Raw genomic sequence first — 20445 nt, 5'->3', positions numbered from 1 at the left:
GGAGTGGCGAGACGGGGCAGTGACATCACAATCTCTACCTCATCCAATATGAGAACGCTTTGTATACATTCTATGTCAAGCAGCCGACCTCCTATGTTCACAATGCATCAGGCTGGCCAATCAAAGCAAGACCTGGAAACAAGTGGGGAATCGCTGAAGTAGAGGTGTCTACATCAGTAGTTTACAGCTTCCAGGGGCATTGGCCAGACATGTCATATACTTAGATACATGTTACACACTTGACCAATGTAACTATGAAAATATATACAATGCCAGGAATTCATTTTTAAAGAAAATGCAGTGTTTGGAAAATATAGTGTTTTTTAGAGTTCAATTGGAATATTACTAGAGCAATTATGCTTTTCATCCACAACACATAAACATCGTTTTATTTTATTGAAAAATGTTGTGTAAGAAACATCATACAAGATGTACCTTAACATCTCCTTATGACTAGGTCATATTTGAGAACATAGCAATAAATATTTAGCTGTTGTGGCAACAGTGGACAGCAATAAAGCAAGTGTGTACTTTACTAACTAAACCTGCCTATTAAGATTGTCTTTTAAGATTTCTATTAGGTGTGTACTGATGTGCAGGCCAAAAAAAAGTACAGGGGACATAAATGTACTGCTATTAACCACTTCAATACAGGGCACTTATACACCTTCCTGCCCAGGCCATTTTTCAGCTTTCAGCGCTGTCGCACTTTGGATGACAATTGCATGGTCATGCTACACTGTATCTAAACTAAATCTGTATCATTTTGTTCCCACAAATAGAGCTTTCTTTTGGTGGCATTTGATCACCTCTGGGATTTTTTAAAAAAAAAGACAGAAAATTTTGAAAAATTTTTATTTTTTTTGTTTCTGTTACAAAACTTTGAAAATAAGTACATTTTCTCCTTCACTGATGGGCACTGAGGAGTTTACACTGACAGGCACTGATAAGGCGGCACTGATCATGGGCACTAATATGCAGCACTGATGGGTACACATAGGTGGCACTGAAAGGTGGAACTGATGAGCACTGATAGGCGGCACGAATGGGCACTGATAGGCAGCATGGATGGGCACTGATAGGCGGCACAAATGGGCATGGATGGACACTGATAGGTGGCACTGATGTACACTAGTGGATGGTACTGATGGGCATCACCGATTGGCAGGCATTCATTGTGGGCACTGATTGGCATCCATTGTGGGCACTGATTGGCATCCCTGGTGGTCATGGGAGGCATACCTGGTGGTGACTAGTGGTGGGCATCCCTGTTGGTCCTGGTGGCGTCCTTGGTGGTCCAGTGTGGGCATCCCCGGGGGGGGGGGGGGCTGCGCTTGTAATTAATCAGCACAGATGCCCCCGTCAGAGGTGCAGCCACTCTCCTCTACTCACGTAATTTTGTCATGTGGAAAAATGAGTGGCAAATGCTGCTGCTGCAAAAAAAAAAAAAAAAACACACAACCCATAAAACGCCAACATGTCCTATAAGCCACATATAGCACAACCAATTTAAATCAATGGGCTGCCCTATGCATGTCACAGGGAAAATGGGACACAAAACTTTCACTCCCACTATGCTAGATATGAATGGGACCTTAAAGTGAAATTGGTGAGATAACACAAGAACAATGAGGCTACATTCACATCTGTGCGCTTACACTTTACATTCACATCTGTGTTTCCTTGCATTTCAGAAATGTGCGGCACCAAAAATCACAGTAAAAATGTACCAAGCTTCACTCTAAAAAAAAGTTCTGAAGCTTCTTTGGGGTGAACGCCTCCCCACCTCGCAAAAAAAAAAATGCATGTGGGAATGCGAGTTCCCACTATGCAGAGATGTGAACGGGGCGTGACAGCTGAGTGTTTCTGTCCACTCCCTCCTATGTATTTGTATAAAGATGGCCATACACTATGCAATCTGATTGTATATTGTGTATTTAGTGAAAAGGGTGATCACTGATTGCCTTTCATTAACCACTTCAGCCCTGGACCATTTTGCTGGCCAAAGACCAGACCACTTTTTGCGATTCGCCACTGCGTCGCTTTAACTGACAATTGCACAGTCATGCGACTCCCAAATAAAACTGATGTCCTTTTTTTCCCACAAATAGAGCTTTCTTTTGGTGGTATTTGATCACCCCTGCGGTTTTTATTTTTTGAGCTATAAACAAAAATAGAGCGACAATTTTGAAAATAACACATTATTTTTAACTTTTTGTTATAATAAATATCCCCCAAAAATATATTAAAAAAACATTTTTTTCCCTCAGTTTAGGCCAATATGTATTCTTCTACATATTTTTGGTAAAAAAAATTGCAATAATTGATTGGTTTGCGCAAAAGTTATAGCGTTTACAAAATAGGGGATAGTTTTATGGCATTTTTATTAATAATTTTTTTTACTAGTAATGGCGGCGATCAGCGACTTTTATTGTGACTGCGACATTATGGCGGACACATCTGACATTTTTGACACATTTTTGGGACCATTGTCATTTATACAGAAATCACTGCTATACAAATGCAGTGATTCCTGTGTAAATGACACTGGCAGTGAAGGGGTTAACCAGTGGGTGGCAGTGTAGGGGTTAAGTGTTCCTATGGGTGTGTTACTAACTGTTGGGGGCTGGGCTTTTTTTAGTGAACACTGATCTCTGCTCCAATCACATGGAGCAGAGATCAGCATCACTTGTTGCTAGACAAAACGGGGAGATGCTGTTTACAATGGCATCTCCCAGTTCAGCCGCCCCGTGAGACGATGGCGGGTATGCCCGCGGCGATCGAGTCCACAGGACTCGCGACCGGACTCACGGGGGTCCCGACCAGCATGTGAGCGCGCCACCAGTGGCGCGCTCGCGATGGCAGGGTGGCATTAAAGATTGGATGTACCTGTACGCCAATATGCCTGCCCGTGCCATTCTGCTGATGTACATCAGCGTGGGAGGGTGGATGATGCAGGGTGTGTGCTAATGAGGTCAGTTGGTCAATTCCTTCCTCTGTCATGACCTACAGTCTGTAAGGATGTAAGACAGAAGCAATAGATACGTTTGGAATCATGGATGGAGGACAGCAGGTACGTGTCTGTAGATTTTACGGAAATCTATGATATTTTTGCAAAAAAAGTACATGAATGCTATATTGGTGCATAGGGGAACTGGAATTTAGAAAAGAAAGGTGAACTTAGTCTTTAGAGAGATCATTAAAAAAAAAAAAATAGATGCAAGTTTATGGTGGTGACACCTAGAGGTGCCTATACGTAGACATACACTAGTAGATTTTTTAACAAATGAATTTCTGCTAGTGTATTGCCAGCTTTAGACACTGCTGTTACAGCTGAATCCAAGGCTTCTCTGACAGGCAGAGTGTCTGAACCGCTTTAGATTGACAAAGCTTACCCTACCCTTCTTGTGTTCTGTATATTCCTATTGGCCACTGATGTAGTTCATTACACTAATAGACAAATAGGAATATGTGAGGTGTTAAGATAGCCATAAGTGCTGACATTACTCCAAGTTATCAAAGTTTTACCTGTTTTCGCTAATAATTAATATACAAGGCGTGAGCAATGACTTATAACAAACTGTAGTCACTCAATGGTCTTTAAACATCTTTAGAGATGCAGCTGATGCTTGATGCTCTTACATACTAGAACAGGGGTGGCCAAACTTTTGAAGAGCGAGGGCCACTTAAGCGAATTGGTAACTGGTCGCGGGCCACAATGAGTGGAGCCGGAGGATGACCGGTCCGTGTCCACTGACACAGCCCACTCTACTCTATGGGCCCTCTGATCCAATCCGATATGCCCAGATGGAAGGGGCAGATCTCTTTCTATTTTTTTTAGATAGGTAAGTGTAAACAGACACAAGTCCATTTACATCTGCTGCTCCATAGAGGTGAATAGTAAGTCCAATTGGGTCACACCAATCGTGTGAAAGGGGCCTAAGGCTGCTTTCACACTGATGCGCTGCGATTTGCCCAAACCACATGTGCAGCGCAGTGAACCTGTGGATTTTCTGCAGGTTAGCTGCACTTTGCCCGTAAACTTCTATTATAGCCTCCAGGTTGGGCGCACTTTCTGAAGGCGCAACAAACCCACAGGTAATAACAGAAGTCTATGGCTCAAAGCAGGTAACCCGCAGCTGCACTGCACCTGCGGATCAGTTTGAAAGCAGCCTAGTAACCACTGCAAAACAGATATATCCATTTATACTGTGAATTTAGTAGTAAACTTACCTTTAATAACCGTCTTCCATTCTGGTATTGCTGGCTGTTGCTGTCCTAGGTGGAGTACATTTGGTATCACTCTGCCTGTGACAGGAGCAGGCACTATACAGAAAGCATTGGCTTATGTGACTGTGCTCCGCAGCCACTTGCTTGCACTACCAGCGTCTTCATTCACAAAACTGCTGTTCTAGGATGGCGGGACAGCAACCTGTGATCTGGGCTTGCCAACCTGCCATCTTAGAGCAGGAGGTCTAGGGCCACATTAGAGGGCTCCGCGGGCCACATGTGGCCCCTGGGCAACTGGTTGGGCACCCCTGTACTAGAACGTATATGATGGATCCCATTCATTTCTCTAGTTATTACAGTGTATGTTAGGCCTGCAGGAGACATCAGTGAAATAAAAAAAGTGTTATCAGAATCTGGATATTGAAAGTGCATTTAAAGGGGCAAAAAGACACCTTAAAAACCACCATAGTGCTCAAAGAACTGGTGTCCGTGAGTCCTCTAGTGCCAAGAAGTATATGAATGTTTAGAGTGTTTATGAGCAATATAACTACCCCTTGAAAGGGCTGGGTTCATTAAATATTTTTTACACTTTAGAGAGAAACTGTTGCTTTGACCATTAAGGGCAAAGAGCAAATGTCTACAGATAGGTCACATAATCCCCCAGCAAGGTATACTTACTTATTCACACTCCCTGCCACCTCCCCACTGCAGAAGTCCACCCTGAGTAAGGCAGGCCATACACAGTTCGAATCTCGGCCGGTTCAGCAGGAACTGGCTGAGATTAGAAGCGAGTATGGGCAGGCTGAATGTATCAAGTTGATCATTGCTCAGCTTGGGTACAACCAGCATGCCGGGTTTTACCTGTGATTATTGCTAGCAGCTGCTATAGCCGCTAGCAATAATCACTTTATTCTCCCGGCGGGGAGAAGTCAATAGCCCTGCAGGAGGGATTCCCACATCAACACTGTGTTGATGAGACAATCAAGCAAATTTCTATTCTGCAACGTGTGGTTGCAGGAAAGAAATTGACTGCGTGTATGGCCGTCTACGAGTACCCATATACAGTTTGATTTTATTATCCTATGGATGAACAAATCAGCAAATAATCAAATAGTCACCCCTTCCAATCTCCAATCTAAAATTTAGACCTGATTTAGATTTGATTTGATCAAACTGAGCCAATCAGCCAGGACAGAAAATGATCAATCATTTTGCAACGGTTGTATCCTCCTACTATTGATCAAAATCCACTTCCCTGTGTGTGACATATTAATCAGTTGGGTTGTTGACCATAGAGCAGTTATTACTATTGGCAGAGATTGATTAGAAAATAAATCAATCATTTATTAAGGCATTTATGGCCATCATAAGTATCAGATGGTGTCAGGGCCACCCAGGTGGAGGATGTCGCTGAGCTAATTTCCCTGCCGATTGCCTCCTCAGGCCGAAACACTATCACATGGGAGAGGTCACTCTGGCAGTCCTTTATTCCTGTTTGTGACCCCAATGGGAAGAAGATTCCCTCACTTCCAGTCCTTATGACACTGGGGCAACAATTAATCCCATGTGCCTTGCGTATTTTTATATATATATATATATATATATATATATATATATATATATATATATATATATATATATATATATACACTCCATGATCCTGGTATCATTCTTTAGAGCAAGCAATGGGCTTTTGTGTGAAAGCGATCCAAGCAGCTCTACAGCCACCTGATCACTTTTACAGGTGGTAGAAGGCTATCTCCCCCCGCATCCTTTCCCAGACTCTCCTGTCCCACTGGGTAACCTGGGACTGATGTGAGCTAGGAAGACTGAGAGGAACTTCGATTATTCCGCTTCCTCTCTGATCACAGAAACTGGAAGCAATTAAGGGGGTTGTCAATTCCAGTTTTGGTTTGTTTGTTTACAAGCTGTTAATGGCTTGGATAGCAGATGATCAAAACTGATCTCAGTTTGACTCACTGCTTTGGAGGGCAGTGGCAAGATCTGGGGTCTAATATTCCCCAGATCTTTCTTTATAGAGGACTTGTCGTGGCCCATGCTATCACAAGGGATGTTGTTCATCCTTTGTGATAGCAATAACGTTAAAATAAATAAATAAATAAATACCAAAATGAAAAAATTTAAAGCGCCAAGTCCCCCTGTGTTTACATGCATATGAGAGCATGCACGTAGGTTTTGCGTGCATATGCAAATGGTTTGTTGCCATTCCATGTGTGTGAGCAATTTTAAAATGTGACATATTACGTATTTGTTTACTCAGTGTAACATCATCTTTTATATTTTACCAAAAAATGTTGTCTGCGTGCACTAAAAGTGTAATAAAGTGTATTCTTCCTGAAAATTTGAGCTAAAACGCTGTGTCCTGTAACACAAATAATTGCAACACCCACCATTTTATTCTCCAGGGACTTTGTTTTGAGAAAACAAATATTGTTTGGTAGGGTTTCAAAGTAATTGAATAGCAAAATAAGCAGATTTTTACATGTATGTGGTAAACTTCAGAATTGGCCAGGACAAGTGGTTATTGATTTCAAATCAGTTACTGAAACCTAGGATGCTGGTTTAAAAATGTTTGAGCTGTGGAACACCTGTAGCTGATCCCATTGTGTAATAATAAGTGCTTCTCAATAGGATATGGAGGCTGTAATGTATGACTTTAGAACCCTGTACAGTAGTACATTTTGGTGGTGTTTCCTAACATTCGCATACTAATGGCACCAACAGTTTTGGGAGAACCTGGAGGTGCATAGGTTTTAATGTGTAAATTTAAGTTTTCTGTATTGTGTCTAGTGACAGGAGTACTACACTGATACTTAGTTATACGCAGGGGCGGACTGACCATTCGGCCACTCGGGCACGGCCCGAGGGCCCCATCAGAGTTGCCAGCCTCAGTAAAACCAGGGATAGTATGTAAAAATCTGTGTTTTTTACACAGATGAAATGTCCCTTAGGCTGCTTTCACACTGCAGCGGGAGCGGCGTCGGCGGTAAAGTGCCGCTATTTTTAGCGGCGCTTTACCGTCGTTTTAGCGGCGGTGTGCGGGCACTAGCGGGGTGGTTTTAACCCCCGCTAGCGGCCGAAAAGGGGTTAAACCCGCCCGCAAAGCGCCGCTGCAGGTATTTCCGCGGTGTCCCATTGATTTCAATGGGTAGGAGCGGTTTAGGAGCGGTGAATACACCGCTCCTTCACCGCTGCAAAGATGCGGCTAGCAGGACTTTTTTCACCGTCCTGCCAGCGCATCGCTCCAGTGTGAAAGCCCTCCGGCTTTCACACTGGAGTTAAAGGGGCCGGTTTTTTTCAGGCGTTACACAGGCGCTATTTTTAGCGCTGTAACGCCTGAATACTGCCCCAGTGTGAAAGCAGCCTTACTGACACAGTTACATAGTTACATAGTTAGTCAGGTTGAAAAAAGACACAAGTCCATCCAGTTCAACCTTAAAAACAAATAAATAAAATAAAAAATAATCGTACAATCCAATATATCCAATTTTATGCCCACAATTGATCCAGAGGAAGGCGAAAAAAAAACCAGCAGAGCATGCTCCAATTTGCTACAGCAGGGGAAAAAATTCCTTCCTGATCCTGACATCCTTTTGGTCTAAAAATCCCAAGATCATAGCTGCCCCACCCACTTCTCCAGTACCTTCTCAGCTTATAGAAACATGTCTGTCTATACTATGTATATGTATGTGTATACTGTGTGATTGTATACTATGTGTGCGTGTGTGTTTTTGTATACTGTGTGGCCCCATAATCTCCTATTGCCCGGGGGCCCCATGAATTGTCAGTCCGCCCCTGGGTATACGTGTGTACTATAAAAAGATATATCTATCTTGCATATTTTTTTTCCAGGTGGAAGACCCAGAAGACTCTAAGAATGATTCTGAAGAGTCAAATGAACATCATGATTCCAAATCATTTGACTATATGCATGTGAAACTTGAAGAACATGTCCAACCAGAACTCAGTACTAAGGAACGTATCACAGAGTTATCTAAAGAAGTTTGCAGAGATGGCCCAAAGGTGGTTTACAACTTCTTTTTAACCCTCTTCCCAGTACTCACATGGCTTCCACGTTACAAGATCAGAAAGTACCTGCCTGGCGATATTACATCTGGTATTGTAGTCGGCATTGTCACCATTCCACAGTCAATTGCTTACTCTTTGTTAGCCAATCAAGACCCCATCTATGGACTGTACACCAACTTTTTCTGCTGCATCATCTATTTTTTAACAGCAACATCACGTCACAATTGTGTTGGCACATACGGAGTGTTGTGCCTTATGGTTGGTGAGGCAGTAAACAAACAGTTAAAAGCAGCCGGCTATGTTACAGATCAAACTACCACAGTAGCAGTAAACTCATCACTGGTCAATGGAACTTTGTGCGGTAAAAGCTGCTATGCCATTACTGTGGCAACCTCTTTGACCTTTATTGTTGGTGTATACCAGGTAGGTAAAAATAGTACTCTGTAACATGTTTGAAAATAAATAAAAACCCCCGGTTGTACTACAAAGGTTACAGTCATTTTAGGGTTAAAACAGACACCTTTATTCCCATGGACTGTATATATTTTGTTATACACCATTCAAACCCAAAACCATCCAGATAATTACTAGTAATTTATGCTGTAATGACAGGGGCCTATTAGAACCTATAAAATTATTTTGATGAACTAAACTATTTTTGGTCTCACAGGAATTGGTCTGGCTCCTGTTTTTTAACCCAAACCCACCCAGAGGCCTCGTCATGTCCATTAATTGCCAACCAGAGTTGTACTCGTCTATACAATTTATACCTTAAAAGCTCTAGGGCAAAACTTTTTTTTCATTTTGAATAGTGTAAATAAGGGTTACAGAGAAAAAAGAGAGGATACTCGGTAGGTATCCTTTGGTCGGACTTGGTCAGCAAGATATAGAAAAATAACAATATTTATTATGAACATACAGCATAGAGCAATCAGAGGTTAAAAATCACGTATAATGATACAGAGTATACAGTGAGCCCTTGTGTTTCAATGCATTTCACCGTTAGCCTTCTTCAGGACACAATCAAGGTATTCTAGGTAACAAAGAAGAAAACTAATTTCACTGTCTAGCAGGAGAAAGCCTCATATACAGATGTTCATTGGAAGCCTAATGGTGAAACGCGTCGATACACAAGGGCTCATTGTATACTCTGTATCATTATACATGATTTTTAACCTCCGATTGCTCTATGCTGTATGTTCATAATAAATATTGTTATTTTTCTATATCTTGCTAATTGTTTTGTATGCCTTTAAAGTCCGACCAAAGGATACCTACCAAGTATCCTCTCTTTCACTCTGTTCCCCTTAAACTTTCAGATGTGGCAATGTGAGTGCTTTCCTCCCTATCTTTGTAAATAAGGGTTATAATCCCTGTCAGATTTTAGTTTTTTGCCTTCTTTGTCCAGTTGGGGAGATTTCCCATGGATAATTGAGACTAAATCCCAGTGAAGGAATGCCTTGTTGTCACCAGAACTAGTGTCCCCCTTAGAAGTTTTCCCCTTTATTCCTGTTCTGTCAACAACCCAACATTTGTGATTTTCTTTCACTTTTGGTTAAAACAGGGCAAATAGAGAGGGCGAATCTCCCTAATAAGGATACAGACAACAATAAGGCCGCGTACACACGGGCGGACTGTTCGCCCAATTTTGTTCGTCAAACAGTTTGAGCGGACAGTCCGCTCAAAATTAGCATGGACGGACTTGACCACACACGACGAACGAACAGTCCGCTGAAACTTGCGCGATGACGTGAACGGCACGTACGACGGGACGAGAAATACGACGTCCAATACACTGCAATGCAACCTTCGCCGTGTAAATCCTTTCTGAGCATGCGCGGAACTTAGTTTGACGAACAAGCCTACACACGGGCGGACTGTCCGCTCAAACCAAGTTTCAGCGGACAGTTTTACGGGATTTCCGAAAAACTTTGTTCGTCAGACTGTCCGCTGAAACTGTCCGCTGAAGCCCACACACGAGCGGACTGTCCGCTGAAACACTGTTCAGCGGACAAAGTTGGGCGAACAGTCCGCCCGTGTGTACGCGGCCTAAGAACCTGACAGGTGTTCTAATCCCTCTCCACTCTATTCAAATCTAAAAAATAAGGTTTTGCCTTTAGTTATAGATTAGCTGTAAGATCTGTCTACATCTAAATGTAGCTCCTATCTTATCTCCTCTTATCTGAATAAGAATAGATGTCAGAATTTGAAGTTTTTACTAGTTTAAACTTAACACCATCATTTCCAAGGGTTCCTTGCAGCCATGAAACATTGGTGTTATGTCATACAAGTAAAGACTCCATTACTTGCAATTTACCTGTTAGTATGCTGTCATTTATTCTTATCTGGATTTACTGGTGCAGCTCTGCATAGAAACCAGCTTCCAGTTTTTTTTTTGTCAAAGCTTAATTGAACAAGCTGAAAGTGGAAGCTGATTGGCTACCATGCACAGCTGCACCAGATTTTGCACTCTCAAGTTTTAGTAAATCAACCCTGCTGTCTACTCTACACATTCTATTGCAATGTCTCACTTGATGCTAAACCTTTTCCTTATAATGTAAAAGGGTTTATATCCGCTTGCCGACCGCATCACTTAGATGTAATGTGGCAAGGTGGCTCTCCTGCGCTGGATCACGTACCTAGTATATGATCCAGCACTTCTGGGCATGGAGTGCACGCCGCCGGTGCCGCGGCTGTGCTGTAATTAGACACAGCACAAGCTGATCAGCAGGTGCTGACCAATGGATGTCCTCTGGCACCCGCTAATAAACGGGGAGAGACACAGAACAGAGATCTGCCTATCTAAACAAGGCATAGCTCTGTTCTGTCAGCAGAACCCTTATTTACACGTTCCTCCTTTCCTTCCAATGCAGGGAATAAAATCCATCAGATCCCTTAGTAAAAACAGCAAACAGTGTACACAAACACTGGTTAGGCACACATTTAATCCTTTGATCGTCCTACACGTTTAACCCCCTTCCCAGCTAGTGTCATTAGTACAGTGAAAGTGTATATTTTTAGCACAAAATGTGTCAATTAGTGCTATATTGTCAGCCGCAATATTGCAGTCCCGCTATAAGTCGCTGATCACCGCCATTAATAGTATTAACAAAAAATCCAGTATGTATCTCATAGTTTGAAGATGCTATAACATTTGGCAAAACCAATGAATATACACTTATTGGGATTTTTTTTACCAAAAATATGTAGCAGAATAAATATTGGCCTATATTTATGAAGGAATTTGATTTTTTTTTTTTATTGGATTTTTAATAGCAGTAAACTAGTAAAAAGTTAAGGTTTTTTTTTTTCAAAAATGTGAAACTTTATTTATAGCAAAAAAAACAAATAAAAAAACAAAAACAAAAAAAAACCCAGAGGTGATCAAATACCACCAAAAGAAAGCTCTTTATGGGAAAAAAGGGATACACATTTAATTTGGGTACAGGATTGCATGACAGCGCAATTGTCAGTTAAAATAACACAGTGCGGAATAGCAAAAAATTGCCTGGTCATGAATAGTGGTAAATCTTCTGGAGGTTAAGTGGATATTATTGTCTATGTTGCCCTAGGAGAAATTTTGCTAATTTCCTGTTTTGATGACCACATAGGAACTGAGGGGAACAGACAGCAGTCAGCATATCATATCACATACATTCTAAGCCCTTGTACACACGGTCGGACATTCTGACAACCAAATCCGTTGGATTTTGTCCGACGGATTTTGTCTGAAACTGTTGCATACACACGGTCGGACAAAGTTGTCGGAAAATCCGATTGTACATAACGTGATGACGTTATTTCGTTACGACGGGACTACGTTCAGGCTAGTAGCCAATAGCTTTGGTCTAGGAATTTGATCTGAGCATGCGTGGCACTTTGTCCGTCGGAGTAGGCTACACATGATCGGAGTATGTCCGATCGGAGCATTTTGTCTGAAAATTTTACCGGCAATTTGGAAAAGTTGGTCCGTCGGATATTCCAACGGAAACAGTCTGATGGAGACCACACACAGTCGGAATATCCGACAAAACGGTCCGATAGGACACATTCCATCGGAATCTCCGACCGTGTGTACAAGGGCTTAGCCCTTGTACACACGCTCGGACATTCCGACGGAAAATGTCCGATCGGACCGGGTTGTCGGATATTTCCGACCGTGTGTGGGCTTCATCAAACTTTTTCCGTAGGAATGTCCGACCAACAAAGTTTGGGAGCTGGATATAAAATTGTCCGACAACATGATCCGATCGGACTTTATCTGATCGTTTGTAGAGAATTCCGATCGGACAAAGTGCCACGCATGCTCAGATCAAAGTATGAGAGCATTAATTATAACTAGAGTTCTACTATCAGTGGATAATAAACTGGCTTTTCTGAGAAACAAATCTCAAATTAACCATGCATCTTTAAATTGCCATTTATGTTGTTATTTAACACTACATAGGCAACTGTGACAGTTAAGAATGTTATGCAGTTATTACATTTTAAATAGGTAAAAAGGCAAAGAAAACAGATGTTTGTATGTTATGCCTCTATCCAAAGCACTAAATGTGATTTCTCTCTGCTGCCTTGTTCCTCTGTTACCAGCATGAGTCATTTAAGACAGCTTTCCCAACACCAAGACATAAAAAAGTGACTGGGGAGGAGAACTCTAGCACACAGCCTGTGATTCATATCTACAGCTCAGCATATTCTCCATGCACTATGCGACCGGGTATATGTTCCTTTCCTCCAATCGGGGCTCAGAGCTGTCCTCATTGAGACATTGAGACTTAAAACCCCTGCATAGAGTTGAGAAAAAAAAATCCTTGGATCTTTGTGTTTTTAGAAAATCTACAGACGAGAGGGCTGCAGATAAACAGATACAACCTATGCAGGAGCATTTGTTTCATCTCTATGTATCATCTGAGTCATGTCACTTCATTGGGTATATGTAAGGGTTTTCAACCACTTTAACTGTCACATCTTATCAGTGCAGATCCGTTTGTCCTTATACTTTGCTCTTGGTAAAAGCAGGGTTTAGCTTCCTCATGGTAAAGCTAATGACTGGTAGGGGAATATTTATGTGGCACAAGCAAGATAGGAAGCATATAGCTACAGAATGATCAAAACAAAAGCAGGGAGATCCCTGCACTGCAGCTTTCTCTGTAGAACAGTTAGCAGTACAGTAGTGACATCACCAAATTATACTCCAAATCTTCTGAGTCTAGCTGTCACATCTGCAGGGCAGGACTTAGGGTGGGGGTGGCCCCTGGGCTTGAGTCACTTTTCAGGCCCTACCTGCTATACATTACTGTATTTATTGACATATAACACGCACTGGCATATAACACGCACCCCAAGTTTAGGAGGGAAGTTAAAGGAAAAAAACTTGCATTTAAATGCCCATCAATGCAGCCTTATCAGTGTCCATCTGCAGTCTTGCCCATGCATCTGCAGCCTTGTCCAGTGTAATTGAAGCCTTGACATTGTAGTCTTGAAGTTTAAAAATGGCGCCACTGAGATAAAGAGTCCTGTGTATCTTGTCGGCTCTCGGGGCCTCTTGGCAGCTCTCAGGTCCGCTCGGCGGCTTTCAGGTCCTCTTGCAGTCCCGAGCGGAGCCGAGAGTATCAGAGTGTACTGGGCTCGGCTCACAGTCACATCCAGTCCCTGTGTAATGTCCATCATAGGGAGGGACTGGGCGTGACTGTGAGCAGAGACGAGCCGAGTACTCTGCGGGTTATTTATCTCTGCGGGGCCTGCGGGCCCCCTATTGGACGGGGCCCATGGGCTTGAACCCAGTCAAGCCCAATGGTAAGTCCGGCCCACCATTTAGGGCACATGAAGCATGCTGCTTTTTTCAGGATATATTTGTGTGTAAAATGTGGATTTTTTTAGGATGAATGAATATTCACAATAAACATTTCTAGATGTTCCCTATATGAAAGCTAATCTGATTACACATTCACTTTAAATTGACCCTGTTGACATGGGATAACTTTGTGTACAAAAGCATACCTGTAATAGAGAGGCAGCGGCGGGAGCCCAGTTCAGGTATGCCACCATAGGAGCAGGAGGAGCCAAGAGCACCGGCTGGGGACCCCAGTAGAGGAGGTTCGGGCTGCTCTGTGCAATACCATTGCACAGAGCAGGTAAGCATACCATGAGCACCAAAAGGATCTAAGATCCTTTCACTGTAGCTAAAACTTTCTTACAGTTTAACCCTGCTACAACTACCATGGACGATTTCAAAGAAAGACTTAAAAAATTGAAGCAAGAAAAACAGCAAGAAAATGAAAATAAATAAATAAACAGAAGAGTCTCTTCTCTTTATTCTTTTAGCATTATATTTGTTTTAAACTGGAAAAAAAAAAGTAAAACAGATGTACTTTCATTATATTTATGTTTTCTTTTCAGATCCTCTTGGGAATCTTTCAGCTAGGATTCATCTCGATGTATTTGTCAGAGCCTCTGCTGAGTGGTTTTGTCACTGGGTCGTCACTGACCATTCTGACCTCACAGATGAAGTATCTCCTTGGGTTAAAGATCCCTCGTCGTGATGGCGCTGGGGCTCTGGTTCTTACTTGGGTTGACATCTTCTCCAATTTAAAAAGCACTAATATATGCGATTTAGTTACTAGCATTGTTGCAATAGCCCTTATTGTCCCTTTCAAGGAAATAAATGATCGCTTTAAAAAGAAGATGAAAGTCCCCTTTCCAATAGAATTAATAGTGATTATTGTGGCCACACTGGTTTCCTATTATTTCAGTTTTAATGTGAAATATAAATCCTCAATCTGTGGCACCATCCCCACTGGATTCCAGGTTCCAAAAGCCCCAGACTGGAGCTTGATTCCCAGCATAGCTGCCGATGCGGTGCCAATCGCAATCATTGGATTTGCAATGACAGTATCTCTTGCTGAAATATTTGCCAAAAAACATGGTTACACAATCAGCACCAATCAGGAGATGATTGCTATAGGCATGTGCAATCTTATCCCGTCTTTCTTTTCCTGTTTTGCAAGCTGTGCCGCTCTCGCCAAAAGTCTTCTAAGAGAGTCTACAGGTGCCAACACCCAGCTAAATGGTATAATCAGCTCAGCTGTATTATTGCTTGTACTGCTTGCCATTGCCCCTCTGTTCTATTCACTACAAAATTGCATTTTAGGTGTCATAACTATAACCAGTCTTAGGGGAGCACTGAGAAAATTTGCTGACACTCCAAAAATGTGGGGCATTAGTAAAATCGATACAGTGGTCTGGTGGGTCAGCATGTTGGCATCTTCCCTAATTTCAACTGAGATTGGATTATTGGTAGCTGTTTGCTTCTCCATGCTTTGTGTGATCTTCCGTACTCAGAGGCCAAGGGCAACTCTATTAGGTAAAGTGAGCGGAACAGAGATTTATGAAGACCAGTTCACATACAAAGAGCTGAACAACATACCTAATGTTAAAATATTCAGATTTGATGCCTCTCTCTACTATGCCAACAAAGACTACTTTAGAAGTTCTCTTTATAGCAAAACTGGCATTAACCCCTCCATAGTGGCTACATTACAAAGGAAGGCAAAGAAAGAACAAGAAGCAGCTTCAAGAGAGACTAGCAATAGGTTTATTGCTAGGTTTAATTTGATTAAAACTGAGAAGAGGACAGCCACCAAAACTTCTGTACCACAGCTTGACATCCACTCCCTTCTTATTGATTGCGGTGCCATGCAGTTTATAGATACAGTGGGGCTAGGTGTTCTTAAAGAAGTCCGCAGTGACTATGAGGAGATAGGTGTACGAGTGTACCTTGTTAACTGCAATCCATCAGTTCGCCGATCCCTTCATGATGGAGGGTATTTCGTCAACATTAGCGGTGATATAGAGCTGCTAGCCTTTCACAGTGTACATGATGCAGTGACATTTTCTGAGAGACAATTTAAAGAAAAACAAAAAGAAATTCAGTTGAGGGATGCTGCCTTCTCATTTGATCCAGATCAAGCTATAAGCAATGACTTCACAAAGTGAAAAGTGTATTAAGCAATTAGTATTCAGTAAGAGTTTAATATAAATCAGATTTATATATTTTCAAATGATTTTACTTATGCCCTGTACACATGGTTGGACATTCCGACATCAAAATCCATTGGATTTTTTCCAATGGATTTTGTGCCAAACTTGTTTTGCATACACAGTCGGACAAAGTTGTCGGAAAATCCGATCGTTCTTAATGAGGTGACGTACAACACGTAAGTTGGGACTATAAACGCACCAGTAGGCACTTTGTCCGTCGGAATTGTCTACACACGATTGGAATTTAAATATCAGATTTTGTTGTCGGAAAATTTTAGATCCTGCTCTCAAACTCTTCGACGGAAAAAGTTTGATGGAGCCTACATACGATCGGATCTTCCGACAACGGCATTACATTTTTATAAAATCAGGATCGGTCAAATTTGAATGATCAAAATAAAATTTAAGTGCTAACACCACGCAGGAAACACAATTATAAAAAGTCTATGGTGTCAGTAACCATTTTGCAATACTTTGGATTGGACTGTAGCCTTCTGCCATGTGATTCTGTGCTGTATAACTTCCCTCTAAAGATCTAATGCAGCCTTTCTCAACCTTTTCAACACTGAGGAACCCTTGAAATAGTTCTCTGGTCTCGAGGAACCCCTGCTAAAAATTAGAACTCTACAACTCATGATACCTTAGCGTGATGGTCAGTGAGAGGAATGGTCCTCACACTTGTGGTCATTGGGAAGAATTACCTCCTTACAGATAGATATAAAGATCAATGGTGTCAGTGGGAACTTATCTGAGAGTCAGAAATTTCCCAATGCTGAAGGAACCCCTAGCAACCTCTGGAGGAACCCTAGGGTTCCACAGAACCCTGGTTGAGAATTACTGATCTAATGTGTATGAGCTGATCTTCAGTGGGCTCAGACAGAGGACCGCTCTTGAACTAGAGAATGCAATAACCAAAATGTTGTCTCTTGGTGGAAACAGGGTTCAACATGAAGGCGAGTCAAGAAAAGGATACCAGCATTTAAAGCAGCCTTTATCAAACAGGGTGTCCAGGCACTTTGGGTGTCTTGAGGTTTCTTCAGGGGTGCCTTGGCAAAATGCCCAATAATTGCCCAAAAATTGTATATAAGCTGGTGTGTGGATGAAGCCTGCCTTTTAGTTACACAAAGTCACAGTTTTTCATTGTGCACCATTACAACCTTCTGGCTGCTTATGTCCTCTGTTGATAAGGATGTCAGTAACCTGCATAGCATCCTTGTTTGACCCTCCTCTGCCCATCTCCATCAGTGGTGGGGCCACATTAGCTGAGTGATGGAGAAACATTGGAATACTAGTCAGTCCCAGTTTGCAAAAGTGTATTTTCTTTGGAATAATAAATCACCTCTAACACTGGGTGTCCTAATCTGACTTGTGGATGTTGCTGCCCTATGTAAAGTGATTAGAATAGTTAATTTTTTCATTATATAATGGGGTGCCTTGAGGCTGTCTGTAATTTTTAAAGGGTGCCTCGAGATTGTCCATAATTATTAGAGGGTGCCTCGAGATTGTCCATAATTATTAGAGGGTGCCTCGAGATTGTCTGCAATTTTTATAGAGTGCCTCAAGATTGTCCATAATTATTAGAGGGTGCCTTGACTGAAAAATGTTTGAAAAAACACAAATTTAAAGGAATTCAGTGAGTGGGATGGATAGGTATAGATTATAAAACACTGGGATAAAAATAAAAGATTCTCAGCTAGCAGGCAACATGCTTTTGTTTAGTTTAATTGCCTATTTTAAATGTTTTTACTGGAGTGTACCTTTAACATTCTATTTTTCAGTAAGTATTTTCAGTAGTTTCAAACATTTTATTATTTGCTACATTGGCAAATCATTATTCCCCTTTTGTCACATATGTTTGCGCTTATGTTTATGTACTGTACTGATGTCCTTACAACTGTGTTAAGTACATAATAAAATCTGATTATTTAGTTACAGATTTTAACAAATCTATTGAAGCTGTAATAAGCCCAACACCAAAAATGCAATACATTGCAGCTTACCAATCAGTAGATATGGTGACCACATTTGTTTTATTTTTTAGACTTTTTTCCCTCTGTTTTCACATGGTGATCTGGCTAGTAACACACCTCCTATATTAGAGTGCTAACACTCTGGATGAAGGAGCACAGGGGTGCCTTTAAACAGCAACATTGCCAGTCTGGAGGATGGGGAGTGTTAGATGTAGTAGCAGATTCATATACACTAACAAATGAAGCCAAACTCCAGTTAATACTTTATAAACAGTTGCAGCAGATTTTTTTTTACTTTTGTAAAAAAATTTAAAGCTTTTTTGTATATTTTATTAAAAGCACATATTTTGAATACATTAGTAATAAATGTTTGCTTTTGGGTTTAAATCCTCCAAAATCCAGGTAAAGAGAAATGTTTAGAGTAGCGACCCTTGACAGCCAATCACAATTTATATTTCATTGCTGTGAATTCAGTAATTTTTTTTTGCTGTGGTTTACTGCACTTTGCCTATGACAGCTGTTCTTCACTATACCTTACTCTCTATGCCAGCAAGTGTTCATTTTCAGGTAAAGTTGATATAAAATTTGAGGAAAATTATGAAAAACAACTGAAGTCACATGAGATGATGCAATTTAAAAAAACAAAAATAAGATTGAACAAAATCTATGGAACAATATTTAACATGCTGCGCAAGTTTTTTTTTTTATCTCATATTTTAATGTGTAAAATTGAACAAGAAAACATAATTTTTGTCAATGCTTTCTAATGAAAAATGAATAAATCTCACCAAGAACTTATTAGGAAAGATATAACAACAAACAACAAAAAAGCTGAAAAAAACACAATGATGAAAAAAAGAAAAATAATTCTACAAGTCACTAGAAAAGACCAGTGCCCTACTTGATGTAAAATAACTGTAAATAATAATGGTATTTTAGGTTGATTTGGGGTGATTTCTTTGAAAGTATACAAGTCAATTTTTAAATATGTATGTTAAATCTCAAAATTATTACTGTACATTAAACACATGCAATGTGCATGTGGTTCTTGTAATGTTATAATAAACACAAGCTAAAAATGTAATACCATAAATGTCTTTTTTTTTTATATACATTTTTTAATAAGCACATATTTTGAGTACATCAGTGACTTTGTTCTGAAGTCCGTTGTAACTCCGTCGAAACACTCCCTCATGGTCCCAATGTGCTTAGATGTGTTGGCTGCATTCATTTTCCTAATTTTCAGGCTAAAAACCCTGTCATCAAATAGAGAAAATACCCATTTATTTTGTTAGAAGTGCAGTGTACATTTTCTGTGAAATTAAAATAAATATTAAAATAAATATAAATCTTAATTTTTGGGGTATGCTTTAGTAGTCAAAGTTCAAAGTTATTTTTTATGAATGTGTAGCCCTCTTTTGGGGAAGCGGCAGGGGCGGATCCAGAGTCTAATCTCGGGAGGGGCACTGCTATAAAATATGTTTTTTGGGGGGCAATTTATATGGGAAATGGCTGGTATTGGCGCTTCAATCATTACGGCACCATGGTTGTTATGGTGTCAGGATGATTGAAGCGCATTATTTCTATTAATACATTGTAATATAAAATTAAATGGTTCAACTCACCATAATGCAGAATCAGTGGGAGCCCTGAGGATGTCACTTGCCATGTCGCCTGCCACCAAATGTGGATTGTCACTTGTCACCAAATGCGGATTGTTACTTGCCACGCCACCTGCCACACATTGCGGATTGTCACTTGCCACGTAGCCTGCCACACATTGCAGATTGCCACTTGCCACATCACCTGCCACACATTGCGGATTGTCACTTGCCACGTCGCCTGCCACCAGATGCGGATTGCCACGTAGCCTGCCACACATTGCGGATTGTCACTTGCCAAGTTGCCTGACCCACATTGCGGATTGCCACTTGCCACGTCACCTGCCACACATTGGGGATTGTCACTTGCCACGTCACCTGCCACACATTGCGGATTGTCACTTGCCACGTTGCCTGCCACACATTGCGGATTGCCACTTGCCACGTCACCTGCCACACATTGCGGATTGTCACTTGCCACGTTGCCTGCCACACATTGCGGATTGCCACTTGCCACATAGCCTGCCACACATTGCGGATTGTCACTTGCCACG

General features: G+C 41.3%; 1 protein-coding gene across 1 annotated transcript in view; it reads left to right on the top strand.

Moving 5' to 3' along the window:
* Window positions 1–19645, top strand: part of LOC143963127 (sulfate transporter-like) — a 30182-nt gene extending 10537 nt beyond the window's left edge. The window contains exons 2-3 of the mRNA XM_077472693.1: window positions 8104–8703; window positions 14680–19645. Of these exons, the coding sequence (XP_077328819.1) occupies window positions 8104–8703; window positions 14680–16275 (2196 nt within the window). The 3' untranslated portion in view covers window positions 16276–19645. The remainder of the gene's footprint in view (window positions 1–8103; window positions 8704–14679) is intronic.
* The last annotated feature ends 800 nt before the right edge of the window (window positions 19646–20445 follow it).

Source organism: Lithobates pipiens, unplaced genomic scaffold (genome assembly GCF_037356315.1).
Source record: "Lithobates pipiens isolate NorthernLeopardFrog02 unplaced genomic scaffold, aLitPip1_a1.2 Scaffold_8, whole genome shotgun sequence".
Classification (NCBI taxonomy): Eukaryota; Metazoa; Chordata; class Amphibia; order Anura; family Ranidae; genus Lithobates; species Lithobates pipiens.
Note: the sequence above shows the minus strand (reverse complement) of the source record. Positions and strands in the feature narration are given on the sequence as shown.